The sequence below is a fragment of the Podarcis liolepis genome (assembly GCF_965112155.1).
Source record: "Podarcis liolepis genome assembly, chromosome: 9".
NCBI classification, from domain to species: Eukaryota; Metazoa; Chordata; class Lepidosauria; order Squamata; family Lacertidae; genus Podarcis; species Podarcis liolepis.
In genome coordinates this window covers 76211667-76235857 of record NC_139564.1, presented here as the reverse complement: position 1 = coordinate 76235857, position 24191 = coordinate 76211667, and the positions used below count along the sequence as shown (strand labels likewise).

General features: G+C 46.0%; 2 protein-coding genes across 15 annotated transcripts in view; one reads left to right on the top strand and one right to left on the bottom strand.

Annotated features, from left to right (window-relative positions):
- Positions 1–3243, bottom strand: part of SH3TC1 (SH3 domain and tetratricopeptide repeats 1) — a 36902-nt gene extending 33659 nt beyond the window's left edge. The window contains exon 1 of one of the 2 annotated variants that reach the window (XM_083460694.1): positions 1989–3243. The gene's annotated coding sequence lies outside the window, so the exon portion shown is untranslated. The remainder of the gene's footprint in view (positions 1–1988) is intronic. The other variant, XM_083460695.1, reaches the window with a different exon arrangement.
- A 13470-nt stretch (positions 3244–16713) lies between these two features.
- Positions 16714–24191, top strand: part of ABLIM2 (actin binding LIM protein family member 2) — a 62661-nt gene continuing 55183 nt past the window's right edge. For 9 of the 13 annotated variants that reach the window (XR_014516054.1, XR_014516055.1, XR_014516056.1 and 6 more), the window contains exons 1-2: positions 16988–17194; positions 22803–22946. Coding sequence is in view for 1 of the 13 variants with exons in the window: in XM_083460734.1 (XP_083316860.1) it covers positions 17179–17194; positions 22803–22946 (160 nt within the window). In the remaining 12 variants the exon portion in view is untranslated. Of the gene's footprint in view, positions 17195–22802; positions 22947–24191 lie in introns of all 13 variants that reach the window. The other 4 variants (XR_014516050.1, XR_014516051.1, XR_014516052.1 and 1 more) reach the window with 4 other exon arrangements.

The window sequence follows — 24191 nt, the reverse complement described above, 5'->3', positions numbered from 1 at the left end:
AAAGGGAAATGGAGATGACCTCCATACAAGGATTTAGAGGAGAAGTAGAAGATAAAGTCACAAATGATTTGGATAACTATCTGGATATAGTGTTGATGAAGTGAAGAGCAGAAAAAAAGCTTTCAGTCTTCATTCCTGGCCTTTTTTTAGTTTTAGCAGAGAGAAAGTACTTTGCATACAATCTGGAGTGAAATAAGAGAATGTTGCTATTAAAACCATGGCGCTATCTCTGGAAAAAGACTGGGGAAAATAAAAATGGAAGGTCTAAGAGGTGGAGATTGGGATACCATTGTAAACACAACAGGACACGGAGCTGAACATATGGACCTGGATATGAACAAGCAAATATATAATGAGAAACAAAAATAGAATACTGGTCCAATGTGTGATCTTAGAGGAGGGACTATGTACATGGATGGAATAATTTAGTATTATTCAGTATGGAGTAATGATGTGGGGAATTAATAAAGGTAAAATTAAAATGGTTAAAATTCATTAATAATAATAATGGGTGGTGGTTCTTCTTAATCTTCTTTGGATCAAAGCTGGTTTGGAGGAAACACATAAAAATGCAGTATTTCATATGATACAGGATATGGGTTGTTGCTAACATTGTGGGTGCACATCTTCCCAAAGTAGTGCTGGGATCACACTGGACCGGATGGGAGTATGGACACAGTCCTAGTTATAGTTGCCACCTGACCACCCAGGACCAAGGCAGGATCCAGGAGACCCTTAAGCCGCTGATCTTTCAAGAAGCCCCGTATATTTTAAAGTAAGCAACCCCCATCCAGAACAGGCTGCGCAGCTAATCCTGGATTAGTTCTCCTATTGCACCTCTCTGTCTTTACATGATTAAACCTCAGCTTGTTAATCCACATCCAATTAATCATTGCTCCCAGATAAAAAAAAAATGACTTCTGCTGTCTCTCTGGAATCAATGGAAAAGGAGAGATACAGGCAAGGCTCATAACCATATTCCTATTTATGGCACCCCATCCTGCACCCAGAAGAGAACTGCTTTTCAGCAGCAAGCACCAGAAACCCAACTAAATGGATGCCATCAATTGCCAAGGATTTGCTGGGGTGCATTTGGAGGGAAGAAGCAGGAGATGGGGGGGGAGGGGCTGTTTCATCCTTTCCCGGCTGCCGTACAGTATTCCCTTTTTTCCCTTATTAACCTACAGCTGGGAGAAAGTGGCCGGGGAAATAAACTTTCAATAGTAAATTGCCCCCTCCCGCTGCTTCTCCTTAATTATAAAATGGCCCCCACTTTGCACACCCATGGTAGACACCAGCTGGGAAGCTCTTGTTTACAGTGGTCATTCAGCTTTCATTCTGTTAACCCCCAAACTACACCAGCTGTCATTTTGACCTACATGGATAGGGGGAAAGACAGTGTAAAGTGTGCATATGGAAATAGGGGGGGGGGAATGACTTAGGACTTAAGGGTTCATTGGATTTCATAATCTAGGAAGAGAAAATAATCTATCCTGTGCAAATTCCTGAAAAGCTGAGTTTTACATCAGTTTGCCATTCCACACACACACACACACACACACACACACCCGGCACCGCAACTATTTTATTTTACAGACTAATCCCCTTCTCTTCTCTTCTCATGCATTCAGTCTTCCTGCAAAAAGCTGCGTTAGTTGCCCAGTATCTGAAATAGCTGCAGAGAGGGCCAGCCCAAGACATTTTGCTAGTTGAAGCAGAACGTCAAATGGTGCCTCACCCCAACCTCACGTTAAGGTCAAAGGACCATAGTAGGGAAAGTTATGTTGGCACTTGAGGCAGAAAAATCTCACAAGTGCCTCTTCCCGACAGTCAAAATACAACAACAACAAAATTAGAATAGCTAACAATTTGTTGCCCTTGTTCTGAAGTAAACACCTCACTCTGCCTAATGATAGGGTCGGCCCCATGAGAGCCACAGAACTGAATCAAAACACACAAACAAAAAGTCTGAGAGAGAGTACACCTACCTCCCAGCCTTGCTGGTTCCTAATTTTCACTTCAGCAACATAAGGCACATTTTACCAGTTTTGTTCCAACTAATTCCCGATACATCCTTTCCTGTTTGAACCTCCCCCCACTTCTCTTTTCCTGTTGGCTCACATCTGATCTGGACAGTTTAGCTAACTCTGCAAGTTAGTTGACCATTAACAGACACTGTTAATCTTAGAGTCTCTTCTTTAAAACTGACTTGTTGCTCTTTGCCTGTTGAAATCCTGAACTCCAAATTAGCAGATTATATCCATTTTATTGCTTTCAGCTTTTAGAACCAGTGCATCACTCAAGGGGCAGACTTCAGCTTTGCTTTTGCCTCCTGCAGTCAACAGCAGAATAAATAGTGGGGCTCAAGTCTTCCTGACCAGCAGCTCAGGCTGGAAGCCCTTCCCCAGGCCCTGTCAAGGGGGGATTCCCAGGTTTACTCATTGGTGAAAAAATGCCAGTGTTCAGGGACCTGTCTTCTCACTTCATATATCCTAGGCTGGAAGCCTTTGCACAGAAAACAGGCACCGTGCTGAGTCCTGGATCAAATTAAGCCCTAATAGGATCAATGATGGAACCACAATGGTTAAAAACATTTAACATCTTGACTATAATCCAGCCAAATCACAACATAGTAAAGTAAAGGTGCAAGTCAGAGTGACACACAAGCAGCTCAGCAATGTTAGCACAGTTCCACTGGGTGTGCCAAAGGAACAATCACTGCATAAAAGGTCCTCTCTGACACATGGTCACCAACTTCATAGACCTAGGCAGCGGACACACCAAGATGGCCTCTGACTGAGACCTCAGTGTGCAGTCTGGATGGCATGGGTGCACATGGTCCATCACACAGCTCAGGCCCGTTTAGGGTTTTATAGCTTAAGCACTTTAAAATGGGCCAAGAAACATAGCAGAAGTCAGTGCGTAGCTGGTATAATACAGGAACTGGTGAAGCTGACTGTTGTGCACCCATTAGGGCTGTGGCAGCCACAATCTGAACCAGCTGAAGTTTCCAGACTGCCTCTAAAAGCAGCTGCACATAAAATGCATTACAGGAGGACAGTATGAACATGACCAGAGCATGGATCCCTGTGGCTAGGTCTACCTTCTCGAGAAACGTCTGCAGTTGGGTGAAGCTAATAAAACAATCCTGGCTACCAGATTTAAATGTTTTAATGTTTAATTATGCTTTTATGTATGTTAGAAGGCACCCAGAGGGGCTGGGGAAACCCAGTCAGATGGGTGGAGTGCAAATAAATAAATAAATAAATAAATAAATAAATACCAACATTTACCTGGGCTTCCCCAGTCAGGAGCACACAAACTTGTGACCCAGGGCTCTTACAATCAGTCTTCCTGACCAATGTAGTTTTTCTCAGTCTGGAACCATTCATGCTCATCTAGATTGAGTCCACACAGGTAGGTGTAGTTACTTACTATGCATTTGAAAACCTTCCCCTTGATTAGGTTAAATCATTACTGACACAACAATGTAAGGTGATGCCTATACATCAGGCGACCAACTCCTTGATGACCACGATAAAATTAATGCTGAACACCAGATTCAATTCAACTCAGGGCTTATCTACCCGTAATCTTTTCCTGCTGCTTTCTTCTGGGGAAAACTGCTCTTTAGTGCTCAATTGGAGCAAACAGCAATTCGGGTTTTCTCCAGGTTGATGTTTGCTCTGGCTGAGCACAAAAGAGCAAGTTTTCCCTGGGAAAGGAGTGGGGCAAGGGGGAAACCACTCAGAGTTGTGCTTTCTAGACACGGAACAAGCGGAAATGTGGATGAGCCCTCACAGGGGGTCTTCTTTAGCGGTCAATGAATATACAAGTCATAATGTTGTCACTGGAAGTAATTAATTTGACAGATCTATATAGATATGGTGACCTGACCTACAATAGAATGTATAATAGTTAATTGCAGCCCTATAACTTTCTCTCACTCATAGGTCATATTTGGCCCAGCAGGGGTCCCAATTTCACCCACAAGGCCGTTTTCGAAAAACTATTTGATTTTAAGTGAATTGCCATCTCATCCAAATTCCAGATTTTGGTCAGGTGGTTATCCAGTCAAGTTATGCTGTTACTGAGAAGGGGGCAGAGGTCAAGAAAATTTAAATTAGACACGTTTTTGCCACATGTATGATTGATTTTGGCCTTTTCTAGCAACTATCACATCTTCTGCTTTCATAAATACTACTGAAAGGAACACAATTTTAAAAATCATAATTTGACTCCAGACTTAGGGCTTGTCTACATGCAAGCATTATTTAGCTCTTGGATGACTTTCCCCTTATCTGAGTTAGACAAGAGTGATCTACACTCACATGTATTTCCGTTCATAACAGTAGCCTTCCCCTTCTAATGTGTTGGTTCTATTATGCAAAAAAATATATATCAAGAGGGCATGCAAAGAGGGCTTTTTGGTGTGTGTGTTAAACCCACTCAAAAGTGTGCAGAAGCACATAGGCAATTGTAAATTTTCTTGTGTGGTTTTCTGAGAGATGAAATGAAAGGGGGAGTGAACTAGGACGAGTCACAAGCACCCCCAGAAAAGAAATAATTGAGCAAGTAGTGGGCATGGAAAGAGTGGCAGAAAGTGACGATTGATCCCCACCCCCGCCACCAAAAAACCCCTCACCAAAACCAATAGTATGAAGCCCCATTTTCCCCAATTTATTGGATTAACCCTGCATTAGGTAAACCTAAATTTTCAGGGGGAAAGCATAAAGATTTGCGTTTGAGGGGAACATAAGATGGACTATGCAAATCAAATGCGAATACAAACCGTAAACTCCAGTGCAGCCAAACCCCAACAGTGCAAGTTAGCCCCATTGAGTTCAACTGTATTCAATTACAAGCATTTATTTACAGGACTGCAGTCTGTTTGTTGCCCTTAGGCCCAATGAAATCAACGTGAAAAGAATGTCAGGTCTATCTTTTTTCGTTGATTTCAGTGGGCATTGTGTGCAAAAAAGCATACACACACTATACCTTGAAATCACATTTGTGTTACCCTTTTCCTCCTCAAAGAATTCTGGGCACTATCACTGACCCCTCACAGAGATATAATTCCCATAAATCCTTTACAAACTAAAGCACCCAGAATTCTTTGAGGAAAATAAGCTTCACATGTATAACAACAACAACAACAACAACAACAACTTGTCACCCATCTGATTGGATTGCCCCAGCTACTCTGGGCATCTCCCAACAAAATATTAAAACACACACAAAAGACCTCAACAGAAATCATAGTGTTTGCATAGTTTCTGACGACCTGGAAGCTGTCTGCGGACAAATGCCGTCTCCCTCGGCCAGTAAAGCGAGATGAGCTCCGCAACCCCAGAGTCGTCCGCGACTGGACCTAACAGTCAGGGGTCCCATTACCATTACAGTGGTGCCCCGCAAGACGGAAAACTCGCTAGACGAAAGAGTTTTCCGTTTTGGAGGTGCTTCGCAAAACGAATTTCCTATGGGCTTGCTTTGCAAGACGACAATGCGTTGCGAGTTCCTGCGGGTTTTCCCCCCCTCCCCCCTTTTTCTAAGCCGCTAAGCCACTTATCAGCTGATCCGATAAGCCGCTAATAGCGCTAATCCGTCAATGGGCTTGCTTCGCAAGACGAAAAAACCGCTAGACGAAGAGAATCACAGAACGGATTCTTTTCGTCTTGCGAGGCACCACTGTACAAACCAGGGGTCAGCAACCTTTTCCAGCAGGGGGCCGGTTCACTGTGCCCCAGACCTTGTGGGGGGCTGGACTATATATTGAAGGGGGGGATGAAAGAATTTCTATGCCCCACAAATAACCCCGAGATGCATTTTAAATAAAAGGACACATTCTACTCATGTAAAAACACAGATTCCTGGACTGTCCGCAGGCCGGATTTAGAAGGCAACTGAGCCGGATCCGGCCCCTGGGCCTTAGTTTGCCTACCCATGCTCTAAACCCATATTAGGAAGATGTATATCCCCTTTATGTTTAAGATCACAAGCTGTATGTGATATTCCATTCTCATTCTCCTCAGGATCCAGGTCCAGCTATCACTTGGCTCTTTCTACATAAAAACAAATACTCAAAATATGTCCACCTACAATCCCTTTTGGATAGTTTGATGCATTTAGGTTTCTTTTGAAAGGAAGCTGAGATATGCATGACATATGAGTGGGGGAAAGAGAACATTTCCTTTTATTGTTTTCTTCAGGGCCAGCACAGCTTCCTGCTTCACTGTCTCTGCATGGTCAGCTGAATATGCAGCGGATTTTCAGATGCAGCCATCTGAAACACCCTCGTGCAGTGCAGTGGTTAGAGCAGGGGTAGGCAACCTAGGGCCCGGGGGCTGGATGTGGCCCAGTCGCCTTCTCAATCCAGCCCGTGGACGGTCCGGGAATCAGTGTGTCTTTACATGAGTAGAATGTGTCCTTTTATTTAAAATGCATCTCTCTCTTATTTGTGGGGCATAGGAATTCGTTCATATTTCCCCCCCAAAAAAATATCCTCACAGAACTCTAGCCCAATGGGTGCCATTAATTTGATTTTGAATTTATTTTAGAATGATTTTAGAATGCTGTGTTACTTTGATTGTTGTTAGCCGCTCTTAGCCTGGCTTCGGCTGGGGAGGACAGGATATAAACAAATTATTATTATTATTATTATTATTATTATTATTATTATTATTATTCTCTGTTCATCTATTTACTGGTTGTCCTTTTAGTGAGAGTCATTATTTATGTATTTAATTTAATTGTTTTATTATGATATAACCCATCCTGGGACCTTGAGTGAAGAACAGGTAATAAACATTTCATTTTTTTTTTAAATCTGCAAAGGTTCGAGATTCTGAATGTGCAAGGTGGGGACTGGGGGAGAATTAAGTGTGCCTGGAACCAATGACCCTCTGGCAGCCTCCAACACCTCACTCCCTGTACCACCAGTCCTCCGGTTCCTTCAGCAAACCTACTGGACCAAGATTTATGGGTCAAGGCTGCCCGCTAGGCTTCAGCATCAATCTGAATGCTATCTGCTAAGCACAAAGGCTGATTCCGATTCACCATGCTCTATAACAGGGGGGCCAGATTTGATGAAGTGAACATGCTTGAGGGCTGACCAGCTGCCACAGGGGCTGGATTTAATCGAACGGCGGGCCGGATTAGGCCCCCTAAACAGGCTTTGGACATGCCTGCTCTATAAACATCTGAGGAAGGCACTGTGAAAACTGGAGTAGGGCAGTCTTCCTTCTGGGTTGGAAATGAGGAACACTTTTGTTTCTGACTCTGCCAACTGCTAGCATGCAACCCAAAAGATTCCCCCCCCCCCCAAGGAAAATGCACCTTAAAAATGTTTGCCCACCCCGCCTTACTGTGTTCTGAAAAAAGAAAAATAGGTCTGACATAAGATGACACGTCTATATGTTACAAGAAAAAACTCTCACTCAATATAGTGTAATTTAATTACTGGTGGGTAGGGAAATAATGTATGGCATAAAACATTTATTTCCCCTCTGTCTGAATCCATTTTTTTAAATGAAAAGGGGAAGATGTACACCTTTCAGTACTGAAGCTGAAGGATGTGCAGTCAGATACAATAATGTTTACTGTGATGTTCCACAACAATGTGCATGCAAAGCATGTTAATAGAATGCATATTAAATCAGTACCAAACTGTTTCTCCCCAATCTAGATCTCCCTTCATACAAGCTGCATTAATAATAATAATAATAATAATAATAATAATAATAATAATAATATTTTTTTATTTATACCCCACCCCCCACCAGCCAAGACCGGGCTCAAGGCGGCTAACAACCGATAATAAAAACAAGTTGATTAAAATACAATTTAAAAGTTTAAGATACAACATTAAAACATTAGGGTGCAGCCTCTTCACAGGAGGAGAAAGGAAAAAGAAAGAGGGGGAGGGAATCAAACTGATTCTAAGCCAAAGGCCAGGCAGAACAACTCTGTCTTACAGGCCCTGTGGAAAGAAATCAGATCCCGCAGGGCCCTGGTCTCATGAGACAGAGCATTCCACCAGGCTGGAGCCATCACTGAAAAGGCCCTGGCTCTGGTTGAGGCTAATCTGACTTCCTTAGGGCCCAGGACCTCTAGGGCATTGCTATTTATGGACCTTAAGGTCCTCCATGGGGCATACCAGGAGACGCAGTCCAGTACGTACGCGGGTCCTAGGCCGTGAAGGAAGATTTGCTCCATCTGGAAGGCCATGCAAGTATCTGTATGAAAAATAGAGATCATAGACACACCAACATCTTGTCTAGTTGTCCCTTAAAATTGTGGGATTCATCCAGCCTCATATACAGTAACCAACATGTTTAACTCTAATTGATGCATGAAGGGGTTAAGACCATAGAGTAAGCTGTCCTGTCAGGCTTAGCTAGGTCACACCCCCTCACCATGGGAGAACAGGTAACTTAACTCTTTGTTCTCTTCCATTTTCTCTCTTCAGCCATGTCACCCTACCCTGCTCTAAGATCAGACCACATGGCTTTAGCAAATCATCTTAGTGTTTCTATACAAAATTTTTAGAAACTCTTACAACTTTTTAAAACGATGTACTGCCTGTTTTTTTCTTGCTGCTGCATGGAAAAGCACATCAATCTGACCTCTGAAAAAATTGTCAGTAAATCATTTTTAACTTACCGAACCCGTGGTTTCTTTCTATATTAAGGGAAGTGAGAAACTTAGGAAAGAAACTTAGAAGAGGATATTTTAAAGGTCTAACAGCATATATTTCCAGTATTTTACTTTACTGCATGTTTTGTGATTTTAAATATCTGCTACGGCTCTCTCACCACAGAAATCTTGCAGGCAATAACTCTGGCATCATCTAGCAACTCACTTCTTTATGGTAGTTTTAAGGAACTGCTCCAAGTGGCTACCATTGCACCATAGATTCTTAAAGACTTCCCCATGTAGCAGTTACAAACCAAGCAGCACACTGGAAGCAAAATAATCTGACTCCATCTGCAATGCTCCCTACCACAAACCCTAAAAGCAGTGAATGACATCAGCCCTTATATTGATCCATACTATATTAATCCGTATTACAGTGGTGCCTCGCAAGACGAAATTAATTCGTTCCGCAAGTCTCTTCGTCTTGCGAGTTTTTCGTCTTGCGATGCACGGTTTCCCATAGGAATGCATTGAAAATCAATTAATGCGTTCCTAGGGAAACCGCCTTCAGACCAGGTCCGGGGACAGTCTGTCCCCGGACCTCTTCTGAAGGCTGGGGGGGGAACAAGGGCTTTTCTTCCCACCCCCAGCAATTTAAAAAACCCCGGGACAGCGGAGGACTTCTCCGCTGTCCGGGGCGATCTTAAAATGCTGGCGGGCGGCATTTTAAAATCGCCCCGGGACAGCGGAGGACTTCTCCGCTGTCCGGGGCGATTTAAAAGCCCCTGGGAAGGCAGGCGGGGGGGGGAAAGACTTTCGCCCCCCCGCCGGCCTTCAGAAGAGGTCCTGGACCTCTTCTGAAGGCTGGCGGGGGGCGAAAGTCTTTCCCCCCCCGCCTGCCTTCAAAAGCCATCGGCGACAGCGGAGAAAGGCAGTGCCGCTCTCCCGTGAAGGCAGCTCCGCTCTCCCGTGAAGGCAGGCGGGGGGGCGAAAGAAGAGGTCCAGGACATCTTCTGAAGGCCGGCGGGGGGCCAAAGTCTTTGCTCCCCCCGCCTGCCTTCAAAAGCCGTCCGCAATAGCGGGAAGCGCTTCCCTGCTATGCCGGACTGCTTTTAAAATGCTGGCGGTGGGGAGCAAAGCCTTTCGGCCCCCGCCAGCCTTCCTGGACCTCTTCTGAAGGCCGGATGGGGGGAAAGGCTTTGCTCCCCACCACCAGCATTTATAACAGGTCCCCGGAGATTTCCCTATGGGCTTTCGTCTTGCGAAGCAAGCCCATAGGGAAATTCGTCTTGCGAAGCGCCTCCAAAACAGAAAACCCTTTCGTCTTGCGGGTTTTCCGTCTTGCGAGGCATTCGTCTTGCGGGGTACCACTGTATATTAATCCAGTCATGCTGGTTCAAGCATATATCTAGAAATAAGTCCCATTCCAATCTTAAATTCAGATGCACTTTCATAATTCACATCCAAAATAAGATTTAAAAATTGGACCCATTTAAGCCATATGTTTTGACGAAACTCACAAGTAGGACATGTAAACAAGAGCCCTCCTGCTTCTTGTTCCCAGGTGCTAGTCAGAGAGAGGCAGCCACCTCAGGTGAGAGGTGCTACAGAGCGGCAGCTAAAGAGTATTGGAGGAGGGAGCGCTATATGACATGGGCCCTCCCTGCTATGCTGCCCTCAAGCGCAGTGAAAGATGCTGTCCTATTCCCACTGTCAAAGAAATTCTGTGTACACACTATACTTTTAAAGCACAATATCCCCCCCCCCCAAAAAAACCCCACATCCTGGGCACTGTGAGGTAAACTCTAAGCCAGGGGTCCCCAAACGAAGGCCCGAGGGACTCGTTTATCCGGCCTGCAGTGCCCCCTGCTGCCTGCTCGGTTTTACCAGTGCTGCACTGTGCGGCTTCCCACTTCTGGGTCGGAGGAGCACCAGAAATAGCTTATGCGCAAGTGTTATTTGCGCACGTGCATTATTTCCGGTGCACATCCGAGTCGGAGGAGGCCCGTGCACATGTGCACAAGCTATTTCTGGTGCTCCTCCAACCCGGAAGTGTGCCAGAAATAGGGTGTGCGCACGCATGTGGGCACACGCTCCCCCACCCTCCGGCCCGCCGTGCAATTGGCGCTGGAGACACTGGCCCGAGGTGTGGTAAGTTTGCTGACCCCTGCTCTAAGCAACCCTTAACAAACTGGCTGGCATCTTGCCTGTTGTCTCAGCCAGCAAGATGTCTTGAGGCAGCTCTCCTCATCACTTCCAAACTACTCGCCTCCTCCTGGCGTGCTCTGGTCCAGGGGGTCACGAAGAGTCGGACACGACTAAACGACTAAACAGCAACAACCAGCTGATTATTAGGAAGAGAATAAATGGTGTTCAAATCCAGAAAAAGCCAGCTAACGCTGGAGCAGCCCAACAGGAAGAAGCACCAAACACATCATATATGCCCCCGACTTGTTTCCTTGCCAGCTTTCTATCTTCACATCTTGTGTTAAGGGGTTTTGTTTGTTTGTTTGTTTGTTTGTTTGTTTGTTTAATTGTGAAAGGAGGAACACTTTAATCTAAAGGCTAAAAAGCAGTTGATGTGCAATTACCATATTTTACTCACTTGGCTTTTCCCTGCGGCTGAAGCCTTGGAGCAATTATAACATCTTATAAAGAATATGAAATCAAACATTAATTATCAGCTCTGAAAGACAGTTAATTATCTCAGAAGAGGACCCAATGACCCTGGCACAGGCTGAACTTACTCCTCCCAAAAAATCTAAAAATACAAAATAAAATTATTTAAAAACAAAATCATGAATATTTCCCTAGCAGAGAAAGAGTAAATAATGTGCACCTCAGTTTAAAACCAAACTACAAGAGTAACAGCATGAAGTTAAATTATCAAACAATTACCAAACATACACACACACACACACACACACACACACACTAAGAAAACATTGCCTCTTGACTTCATAAATGTAGGGATAATTAAAAATAGCTAATTCATAGTCGCAGAAATATTAGTTTAACTCCCACCCCAATGATACCCTATTTTATTTCTTCATTTTTAGGGCCTTACAGGACAATCCTTGCTCAGAAGTAAACCCTAGCGAATTTGGTGGGGCTTATTCCCAGGTAAATGGGGTTAGGATTAAAGCCTTAGTTCCAAAGTAAAATATTAACTAAATGCTTTGTCCTTGTATATCTGGCACCTAAGGCAGAGAACAGAATCCTGAAAGCTTGAGTCACAGAGAGCGATGGAGACACTCACCTGACAGGGGAGGCAAAGCAAAGCAATCCAGCTGTGAGAAGGCCAATAATGGGAGGCTTCAGCTGGTAAATTGGGCAGGTGGATGAATTTAAAGGGTAAGGCAGGCTCCACACGACAGTATTCCCTGTTCTGGAACCTTCAGTCTTTCCCTTGGCCCATCACTCATGTTCTTTATATGCAGGAAAGATTGTACAGTGTTCATCTCTGCTAACCATTGCTACGTTGAAAGGGAATCTACTGATTTCAAGCAAAGCTCTGAGGTACAAAACTTCACGTGGGAACATGAGGATGCTTTGTGGCCACTGTGGCTGGAGTGTTAAAGAAGCCCAGGAGAGGAAGCAAGACACAGACCCTGTTTCACTTGGGAAATTCCAGATAACTAAATCAACATAGGGGCCCCAAATGGAGTGGAGTTGCAGAAGGAAGTGGGAAACAGAGTAAGCAGTGGGTTGGAAAGCAGATATGTGAGAGGATCAAGGCAAAAACAGGCTAAACAGCTGGAGAAGGCCTCTAAGCATGTCTGTGGATGGTCACAGGAGCCGGGCATCTGGGAGTGTGGGGGGCAGAAGGCAGAGGACCAAGAGCCAGAAGCCGACTGGATTCCAGTTATTGGCCTGAACTAATTAGCTAAATTTTAACTGCAGGTGTCTGGCAAAATGTTATTAGGTGGAACATATATGTGCCATTGTTGGTGTCCTCTGTGCATTGTAGCTTTGGAGTGTACAAAGGCAGTCAAAGTAAATGTCCTTAAAACAAAGCAAACAAAAAACCTGCAGTGGGTGGGGGACTGGAATACGGCTACCAGCTTTTTGTTTTACTGGCCTGAACCGTATGTGTTTAATCACAATCTGAACAGTAACTGAGCTGGTGAAAATGTGGCAGCCTTAGGTTCACTTACTGCTTATGACCATAATCCAAGATGGGGAGAGAAAGACACCCATCTGCAGAAGTCAAGTGTCTCCACAAAGCTGTAGTCCAAACTGTATTTTACAGTCATAAAAATTAAGACGTCGTGGTGAGAACTCGGTCGGAGAATTTGAGGGAGGTAACAGCATGTCCACTGGATACACTTTCCCTTTAAGCAGTTGCTGTGGGCTGTTTGAAAGCTCCAGAAATATTTTGTTCCTGTTATTTTAAATATTTCTAAGCCATCTTTCAAGGCAAAAAGCTCTCCTAAGGCAGCTCACATAAAAATATAGACTTGCAATGCAAAACTTCAATAGAATACCATAATTTTAGAATAGAATACCAACCATTTTAAACACTATTTAAACCCAGCAGTAAGACTAATAATCCAGAACTTGCGAGAATGAAACTAAAAAAAGGATGACCTCATACCTCTCTGAATTGTTATCACTGAATGCCTTAAAGCTGTCCCTGGATGTCTCTTGGTGTTTTCCAGAACAAATAAATGTTATGGTGTTAATAGTCCCTCAGAGGATTATTATGAATAGCTCATGACAGTTATTTTCCAGATCTGGGAGGAGGAATGTTTTTTCATTGTCTTCGAAGACAGCTGGCTATTTCTGCCACATGGCATTCTTCAGGACCATAAATCAAAGTATAGCCACTCCTGTACACGGTTCGGAACAAATTTCTGATCACTAAGGATTTTAAAGTAATGGGATTATTATAAACTGGTTGACAAATAATAATAAAGCAATGTCTACAAAGGTCAAAGGAATATCTCAAGACTGAAAAAACATTCCTCCTCCCAGATCTGGAAAATAACCATAATAAAGCAATGTCTACAAAGGTCAAAGGAATATCTCAAGACTGCTCACTGCCAGCCCAATATTTGGTCCGTATTCACAATTCCAGCAAGGAAATAGGATCTAAATAATGCAGCTGTGATGCAGATTTACATGTCAAACCTACACATTCACTCGTTCACTCTATCACCAGCTTGACAGAAAGTGCAAGAGTCACATTTTAGTTTCTGATCCCCACGCAAAGCAACAAGCATTCAAGCTAGATATAGGTATGTCTATCCAAGAGAACTCTATAGGATAATCCACATGGTCATTTCCTGTGCATTTAATTAATTGATTAAAATCCCGCTTTCATCCCCACAACAGCCCTGTGAGGTAGGCTAGGTTTAGAGGCGATGCCTGGCCCATGGTCACCCCGTGAGCTTCATGGGCGAGTGTGGGGACTAAAACCCTGGTCTCCCAAGCCCTAGCCCAACACTCTGCCAACTGCACCACACCACTACAATGTGCAGAGCAGGGGGAGAAAACTTCAGGCTAGAGGAATCTGATTTGGCTTTCATGTCCATCAGCCAGAACCAGGTGCAAAATAGTCGTCGGAACAGGTAGACGGATGCAAGGGACGGGTCCCGCTGAGCCCAGGAATTAGCGATCAGCCCAGAACCAAGTTCACAAGGCCACTATTATCTCCCCACCCCAGCCACTTAGCGTAGGGAACAACAGAAAAGGTTTTGTTCCTCCTGAGTGAGATGATTCAGACACCAAGTTCTTAATAAAGCACCCAGAAACTTGCTTAAAATAGCCTTTCAGCATAGTCACTGTACAAATTTAGGAATATATATATTACGCCTAAGAGCTCAAAATCTTTTTAGAAATGGATTGGGTGAGTGAACATACTGAAACTTACTTCTGATAAGGCAGAGATGCTATCTATTAGCGGTTCTGACAATCTGGGTGAGGATATCGCTGTGCTCTGGGAACGGTTACACTTCTGATGAAGTGCCAGGTGTCCATCTACAGGTATGGCACCAGAGGGTCTTCCCTGGATGTGCTGGTGGAATTGGCAGAAACACAGAGTGCCTTTTGGAGGCTGTGGCCAGTTGCTGGTGGAAACCACAGGAGGGGGCGAGTGTCCTCATGGTCGAATCCTGCTTGGTTTGCCACAGGCAACTGTTCAGTCACTGTGCGAACAGGGTGCTTGAGCCATGGGCCTGATCCAGCAGTCTCTCCTTATGTTCTTATGCAGCTTTTCCTATAGAAGTTGGGCCTCCACCCTCCTCTAGACTAGATTCCCACAACACTCTCTACATGGGAACACTTTTTGAAACAGTCTGGAAACTCCAACATGTGCAAAATGGGCCTGCTAGTCTGTTATCTGGCCCTGGAATATAACAGCATATATAACATGGATCCCGTTCCATATGCACAGGATGTACAGAAGCAAAGTTTGATAATTTTAGACTCTGGAGGTGTTAGAGGGTAATATGCAGGGCCTCTTCTAGGGTTTTCTATGTCATTGAACCCCCTTCTACTTGTGGTCATGGGCCTATAAAGGTTCAAATATTCAAATATGTGAGGTAGTGGAGAATGCTGATCATATTTGAGGGAAAGGTGGAATAACAGCTAAACAGTGCTCAACTGTCGAAAGCCATTGTCCACCACAACAGGTATCAAGTCATCAAGATGTTAAATAGATAATATTCCCAGTGTTCTGCTCCACTCTGTCCCTACTGTCACACTTAAGTGTAACCAAAAGAAGCCAGGATGTGAGGGACAGAGGACTCAGCTACATTTGCAAAGAAAAGGCGCTTTATGCGTTCTTTATGCATTCTAACACTGTGACACCAGATGGCGCTCTGGAGTTCCATTTTTGCTAACCTGATTTCTCATACAAAGTTTGCAACGTGTTTAACCGAAACGCTTCTTTAATCCAGCCGGAGACTTGCTTTGGTCAACTGCCTCATTCTGCAGATTTTAGTTGCCACGAAAGAACAGCAAATTGTTAGTTATTTAATGCATCGCTGTTATATTTCTTCTGCCAGAGAGCAGGAGGGATTTTCTGCCTCGGGTACCAAAATGAATCAACCAGCCCTGAGTGAGTAATGTGTACTTTGACATAGGGATGGAATATCCACTGTTCCAGCTCAGGCAGCAAAGCATATTGGACTGAACGTATTGGAGAAGGCTTGGTGAGGAATCAGCATTATATCCCCTTGCATGTCCAAAACGAGACTTGATTTACCCAGATCATACGTTTCCATGACCTGGAGGCTCTTCCCTTTGAGACGCACAAGCATTCTCAACATCAGAGCTTCCCAAACTGTGTGTCACAACATGTAGGTGTGTTGGCTGCAGTGTGTAGGTGTGTTGTGCGAACGCTCCCTGCTCTCCTCTGGGGTCTGGAAAGTGCTTTGCCAGTAAAACCGAATTAATGTGTCACGAAATGATGCAAGTGTGTCGCCAACATGAAAAGTTTGGAAAGCAAAGGTGTTTATCAGTTACCCCAGGTCAACTAAGCTTTGTGCCATCCCAGATAAAGCCAGTGGACAGACTCCCCCCCCCCCCCACCATGGCATTATATCTGGCCTAGTGCTTCCTTTTTGGCAAAGATATTTCACATTTCAATAACTGTCCATATAAATGATGGGCTCTTCTTCTTGGGCGTTTTTGAAGCTGAGGTTGGCTGGCCATCTATCATGGATGCTTTACAGTGGTACCTCAGGTTACATACGCTTCAGGTTACAGACTCCGCTGACCCAGAAATAGTGCTTCAGGTTAAGAACTTTGCTTCAGGATGAGAACAGAAATTGTGCTCCGGTGGCGCGGCAGCAGCGGGAGGCCCCATTAGCTAAAGTGGCGCTTCAGGTTAAGAACAGTTTCAGGTTAAGAACGGACCTCAGGAACGAATTAAGTACTTAACCCGAGGTACCGCTGTAGTTGAGATTCCTGCCTTGGAGGGGTTTTGGCTAGATGATCCTGGGGGTCAACTCTTCAATGTCGGAGTGGAGAAGGAACTGGGCTTGGCGCCCCGTCCAGGAAAGCGCGCCCGGCCCAAGGAAACCGCCCCGTGCTCCTCCTCGACACCAGGAATGAAGGGGCGGCGGGGGGGGCGGGGGGCGCCCCAAATGCAGCGGCTTCGGGAATCCTTTGGCTGTCACGTTTCGCGGCGTTGCCAGGTCTTCTCCGCGCGGCCAGAAGCGGGCGCCGGATCGACGACTGCCGCTTTCCCGGCGACATGTCGCTGCCGCAGCAGCCCCGGGCGCTTGGCTCCTCCGGCCCCGGCGGGCTGTAGGCGCTCCGGAGGGCGGCGGCGGTAAAGCGGGGGCGGCCGAGAGCGGCGCGCCCGTCCCGGAGCCTCCGCCCCGCACGCCCCGCCTTCCGCGCCGGGCCTGCCCAGCCGCGGGGAGGAGGCGGCGGCGGCGGAGGAGGAGGCAGGAGGCCGGCGCCTGGTCCCGCCGCAGGAGAGCCTCGGCCGGAGCCTGGCCCGCCGCGCCACAGGTGCCTGCCTGCCTGCCTGCCTGCCTGCCTGCCGGGGGATGCGGCTGCGGCAGCAACCCGGCGGGGAAGAGGCGCGCCATGAGCACCGGCACAGGTAGGCGCAGGGCTCTGGAGCGGGAGGAGGGCAGCTTGCCGTGGCCGCCGGAGGAAAGCGCCGTCGCCGCGGCGCCCCGGTCACGTCAGAATGCGGCGGGCGGGCGGGCGGGCTTGGGGAGCGAGGCGGCGGAGCATCCTCCGCGGGCGCCCGGGCGAGGCTGTGATGGGGCGAGGCGGGCAGGGTCGCTCCGGGGCTTGGCGCATTTCGGGTCCGCTTGGCGCCTTCGCTCTCCGCCTAGCCCCGGCCAGGCTCCCCGGCTTCAGGGCGGGGCCGCCGCGGTGGCTTTGCTGCAGAGCGAGGCGCTCGTGTGGCGCGGGGAAGGCGGAGGATGCGCCTGGTCTGCCCTCCGCTCGGCTCTCCGTCAGGCGGCTGCATTTGCCTGGCTGCTTCGGGGCGCCTCTGGGAGGAAAAGCGGATTGTCGATTTTCATGGAAATGAGGGTATCTGCTCTCTAGCGTGAGCGGCGGAAGGCAGGGCTGGCGAAGATGCTCGAGGCTGCTACCTGGGCCCCCACAAAAAGGAGTCAGGCACTCTTAACTGCTTCCACCCTGCTCCATTTCTCGGGAATTGAGGTCAATTTCTTACAAATGACATTGCTGATAAAACATGGCATTTTGTGTCCTCCCATTTTGGGGGAATCCCCCCGCCCCTGACTTTTGAGTCCCATTTTTAATAATAATATTAAATTATTTCCATCTCACACATCTGACTGGGTTGCCCCAGAGAGACTTCCAACAAATTATAAGACCACAGTAAAACATCACACATTAAAAACTATACAGGGCTGCCTTCAGATGTCTATGGAAAGTCATCTGCAGTACAGTAATTGTTGATCTCCTTGATGGGAGGGTGTTCTACAGGGCGGGCGCCACCACCGAGAAGGCCCTCTGCCTGGTTCCTTTGGACCTCATTTCTTGCAGTGAGGGAACTGCCAGAAGGCCCTTAGAGATGGAGCTCAGTATCAGGGCTGAACAACGGGGGTGGAGATGCTCCTTCAGGTATACTGGGCCAAGGCCATTTAGGGATTTAAAGGTCAGCCTTGTGTACAATGGCATAGTGTGGGTTGACAGCACCTGGGCCGGGACAAGTTTTGTGCACGGCCGGGGCGAGGGCACATGCCGTTGGGGTGCACAAACGGTGAACAGAGCCCTCTCCCAGCCGGCTCCTTGCCCGCTGCCTCCTCCCACCTCCAACCCACCTGCCGCCACATCTCAGCTGCAAGGGCTGCATGGTTGTCATGGGGGTGCCTGATTGCGCCCCCTCAAAAATGTGCGCTTAGGGCCGTGGGTCCCCCTTGCCTCCCCCACGCTACGCCTCTGCTTGTGTGAACTTGCCGTTGCTTTACCTGGCAGAGAAGTGAAGCAGGCGGCAAAATCCCACCTTTCTGAATGGTTTTGCCTGTCTTTCCTGGTTGTATTGTTGCGATTCCCTGCTCTGCACCCGTGGCGCCATTTCAAAAAGCTTTAAATTATGCAGATCAGATATTAGGAAGAAGAAGCAGTATAGTCTGCAGCCTTTCTCCACCTGTGGGTCCCCAGATGTTGTTGAATTACAACTCCCATCACCCTTAGCTAGCAAGGCCAGAGCTCAGGGATGATGGAAGTTGTAGTCCAACAACATCAGGTTGACCCACAGGTTGAGAACCGCTGGAAGCAGGTAGGGTGTTGGACTTGGACCAGGGAGACGTAGGCCCAGACGTAGGTCCTTGTCACCAAGGTTACTGGATAACTTCTGGCCAGTTTCTGGTTCTCAGTCTAAACAGCTTGTGAGAGGGCTGCTCCGAGATCCTTAGAGGAAAGGTGGGACAACAATCTGATAGAGGGCTAACTTCAACTCTTAGCTTCCTCCTAGCTTCCATGACTTAATCCGCTTGTATCTTGCTCCCGTAGCATCGTTCCTCCTTGCCGTTTCTTAAGTTTATTTAATTTTCTGCTTTGTTTTTATGTTAAAGTGCATGTCTGCTAATAAAAAACAAATAAAAACAAAATAATAAGTGAGTATTCACACGTGTTGGCCTACTAGTGTGCCTTTCACTCTTCATTTGCAGTGGGAATGGGCATGGAGGAGCATAGTGGGGAAAGTAGTGTTTATGTTGCATGCCGTGTGTGGAACATTGACTTCTTTCTTGCTGGTTGCAGAAGATTCAGCATCACTAAAAGACCCTCATGTGCCAAGAGCAGTGCTGACTACTTAAAATTAGGTGCTGATAGCAGTGATAGCACCAACACAGTTCAGTACCTTCATGGTTTATTTAACAAATGCCACATTTCACTGCTTGTTCACTTCTAAGGAAACACACTTAAGATCCAGCTGGCAGACTTTGAACTGGAATGCCACAATTATCTGTATCTGGTTTATAATATAGCACTAAAATAAGGGCGGTAAAATAAGAGAAAGTAGACATTTACACATCAAGGGGTATATTTGCGTCTCCCAATGCAAGCAGCCACATTTGACATCTGCATTAGCAGGAACAGAAGTTATGTTTATCTAGGAGTTTCCTATTGGCCAAGAGCATAACTTTGCATCACCGACCAAGTGTTTGTGGATGAATGAATTCCCTCAAATAGAGAACAGCCTGTATTTTTGAAATTGGAAACCTTGAATAAAATGTGGAACTATTTTCTAGGTCATTTATATGCTCGTCTCCTATCTTTTACCGTTTGGCTCTCAAGAGTTTGCTATTTGTGTTATACAATACTTGGATTTGAAATCCATTTATAAATAGTAAATACTGGAAATGATGGAGCCAAAATTTGGGCGTTAGATGTAATCCTGCATAGCTTTCATGCCGCGCGAGGCACTGGGTCTTGCTCAGCTGGAGGGTGGGAGCTCTTTAAAGATGCCAAAGGTGCCACAAGCTGTATCGGCCTGGGGATGCAGCTTGCTGCTCTCTCTGTGAGATGAGGGGCAGAGCACGATGGTGGCTTCACACAGCAGGATATTGGAGGTGAAACTGCTGCTGCTGTCCCTCTGCTTCCAGCAGCCCGATACTGAAAGTGGAGCTGGTAGCAGAGGGAAGCCGCCGGGTGAAGCCGCCATCTTGGTCTGCCCCTCATAGCAGTCCTGGGTGGTGTATCAAGACACACCCCAGGCCTAATCTCAACCAACAAAAAGAGAACCAGAAGGTCAAAGGGAGTAATTTGCACTTCACGGGGAAAACATATTTTTCTCAACCACTTAATAGATATTTCTGGAAAAAATGGATAGAGTGTAAGAGTTCAGATCTAAAGTGATTGGTTGCTCAAAGAGATCTTGATGTCTAAGTGTTGATCCTCTACTTCAGTGATTTATTGCTGCGGTCCGTGGTAAAGTGGCTTGCAAGCTTCATTCAGGTGAAAAATACAATTAAAAACCATACAGCATCTAGCAGAGCACATTGCAATTGTTCCAGCAGGCAGAAAAATGCCCCCTATAGCATCTGAGACGTGATTTTTTGCAATGAGAGTGAGGCAACTCTACGTTGCAGCACTTTGTGGAATTCCCTTCGCAAGAGGGCTTGCTTAGTTCAGCCAAAGTGTTCACTTCTCTTGGAGACAGGGGTGATGCCACTCCATTTATTTTTCATTCTGCCTGTTTCATTTTCTCACTGCTTGGAATGTTCAGGAGCTTTTTGTTACCTTGAGTTTTGATGTGAAAAAAGTTTTCAAAAAGCATGCAATTATTGTCCACAGAGTTAAGGCACTGCAAATTGTTCACTGGACCAAACTGCAGTGATTCCAGGGGTCTTCCAGGGCACCAAGATGCGGGACACAGCCCACGTGTGAAGAACACTCTGGATGATATTCTTGGCCCTTGTAGCTGGCATGGGTTGATCCAAAATTCTTATCCCATGGTTATATCAAATGATTGATTTACTGCACAACCACATTTAGATTTGCTCTCCTTCAAGCATAAACCAGAAGGGAAGTTTCACCTAGGGGTGTGTGATCACCCTCCAGCATATCCCCAGAGTTCAGCCACACTGGTCAGCCCTGGTCAGCCAACCAGACACAACAGGAGCCAGTCTCCTTAGGCAGATGGGGAGACCCACTCATGACATCTTTCCCCTTGACACACTGCACATGCTGGCATTGGTGGAAAGAGCTAGGAATACTTGCAAACAAAGTACTGTCCGTCAACACCAGGGGTCAGCAAACTTTTTCAGCAGGGGGCCGGTCCACTTGTGGGGGCCGGACCATATTTTGAAAAAAGAAAATGATGCAAGTGCACCACGAGCCCCGGTGGCTGCTTACCTGTGTCTTGCGAGCAGCAGGGGCTGGCGGCGGTGGCAGTGAGGTGATGAGCGGCGTGGGAAAGGGCTCTGGAGAGGGGGCTGCTTAAAATGGTGCCCGCTCGAGCGCTGCTGCTGCTGCTGGCACCAACAAAGCCCAGCTCCCTTCCTCCTCTAGGCAGGGTGGGGAGAAGCCAGGAGGAGGGGGGGAGGAGGAGGCGCCGCCGCCGTGTGAGGGAGAGGGAAAGAACGCGCACGCTGGTGATCCACATGGCGATTCCTGGACCGTCCGTGGGCCGGATCCAGAAGGCAATTGGACCTGATCCGGCCCGTGGGCCTTACTTTGCCTACCCATGGTCAACACCATAAGCATCGTTTTGGCTGTGCAACACAATAGGAAGGCATGATAAGCGACACAACGCAGCTCTGTTTCAGTGGTGGAATCAGAAAATTTTTTGGGGTGGGGCGCAAAAGTGCCAAAGCATATTTCTAGGTGGGGCTGTTGTGTGCCACATATTAAGATCTCTGAAAGGAAAATAACAGTATGTGTTAATGACAGGAGTCCAGCAAATGAGGGGGCAAGTGGGGAGCAAGCTCCTTGGGGGGGGGGAGCATCTGCCTCCCCTGGCACTATCCATGCTCTGTGTTCATAAAGGTGGTGAAATCAACCAAGTACTATCATACACAATAACTTCTAAATGAATAATATGGGACAGACTCAAATTCTCAAATTAAGGTCAGAAGTATTCCCTTAATATCATTTAATAATGAAAAATAGCTTAGGAAATTTATCTGAATGCGGCCTGCAGTTCTGATAATCCTATTTTAGAAAAGAATAAAGGTCAGGGTAAAGTCTTTCCTTCTCACTTTGAAAAGAAACTTCCTTAAATAAAACAAGATATCTATAATTACAAACAGCTAGAAAAAATTCCAGAACCACTTTCCATAATACTTCCATTGATCATAAATACACAGATTAATAAATTAATTAATACAAAATTTAAAAATAGAATAAACATGAGATTATTTGATCTGTTGCTGCACACAAATGTCTAATAAATAACAATTCATTGTACTCATCAAATGGATCTGTAGTCTGAAGATTGTTGATCCCTTATAAATGCAGACAATACTGGTATGTTGTTGGGATCTGATTTTTCTATATACCGTAAGCACTGAAGTCGCACCAAATGATGTAAAATTGATCTTTTTTTATTTGCTTCCTAAATAATTAATTTCATTAATTTCTCTGGTATTGTACTTGATTGTATGTGCTGATATTTAATCTAGGATCATGTTTGCATGCCGCAGTGACGTCACACCACTTTCACATTGGGGCGTGCTCGTTAAAGTTTGCATTGTCCTAACGGGCAGACCCTTTCTTTCTTGCAGCTTCTCAGCCACAGGCTGTGCACAGCCACTTGGAAAAGCCTTCTGGTGCTGCAATCCTCTGCAATAATTGTGGAAATCCATGCAAAGGAGAGGTGCTAAGAGTACAAAAGAAGTATTTCCATATTAAATGTTTTGTTTGCAAAGGTAGGAATTTACTTTTCATATTGTCAGCTATGTATGGGCATGGAAACGTAAAGAGGTGTAAAAATCATTGAGCTAGGCAGAGAAATGCACATGCAGTTCTCTTCTGGTATGCTGTAATCCTAGAATAACTTTGCTTGTCTAAAAAGGCACTTTCAGATATTAGGCAAAATGCAGTGCTTTTTCTGTGATGGGAGACATCAGTATGCAATACCAGCACCTCTTTTTGTTGTTGTCCATGGCAGCCTTTTTGTGCTGGCACCCATGGCACTTTGATCAAGATTAGAGAACTGGCACTTCATTTTGTTTTATTTACAATGATGGCAACAAACTGCACACTGGACAAATGCATACACCAGAGCAAACAAAAGAGAAGATAAAAAGAAGTGGAGCAGATTGAGAAGATCTGTGATGAAGGTCTACCACTTTTGTAAAAAAATCTAATTAACATCTCAAGCTTTGAAGAGTAGGAAAGTGGTCCTCTAAGATAAATGTTTAACCTTTTCCTTACTTGTTCTTCCCCCTGTCTAGCCTCCCTGCCCCTGCAGAGTGGTACTTCTGCCTGATTGACTGCTGGGTCACAACTTAATGGTTCCAGCTATGGAATCTTTGCAGTCAAGGCCTTGATTCACTCACAGCCCCAGCTTGGCCTTGATACATGGTCCAGCTTATTTGTTGTAGCAAACAGCCATTTTCCTGCGCAGTTCCACGGCTGGTGTCCCTCCCAGACAGAGGTTTTCAGCTCCTGAATATCGCCACGTAGGGCCTCCTCTCATCATTGGCACCATTCCCTCACAACCCTTTGATCCAGTAGCCAGCAGCAGTAGGCACTGGTCATAGCATCACATCTTCCAGGTGGGCCCCTGTGCCCAACTTGGTAAGAGTGGGAGTTGGCCTTCCATATACAGAAGGACAAATCACAGTTGGCACATGATAATAACAGCAGGGCTGGGCAACTTAGAACACTCGAGATATTGCTGGATTTTCAACTCCTGTCTGCTCTGGCCAGCTTGGCCAATGGTCAGGATTGATGGGAGTTGTAGTCCAACAGTATGTGGAGGGTCACAGGCTTCTGTCTTAACTTCTAATAAGTTAGTCTCCATGGAATTTGTATGCCGGCTCAATTTGTATTTTCGTGTGGAATGGGAAAGATGCTAATTTTAAGTAGTTTGTTTTAAAAAATGTCTATGGTGCGTAGTAATGTTTTAAAATCCATATTGTTGCTCTGTTAGGTGTAATGTTCTGTTG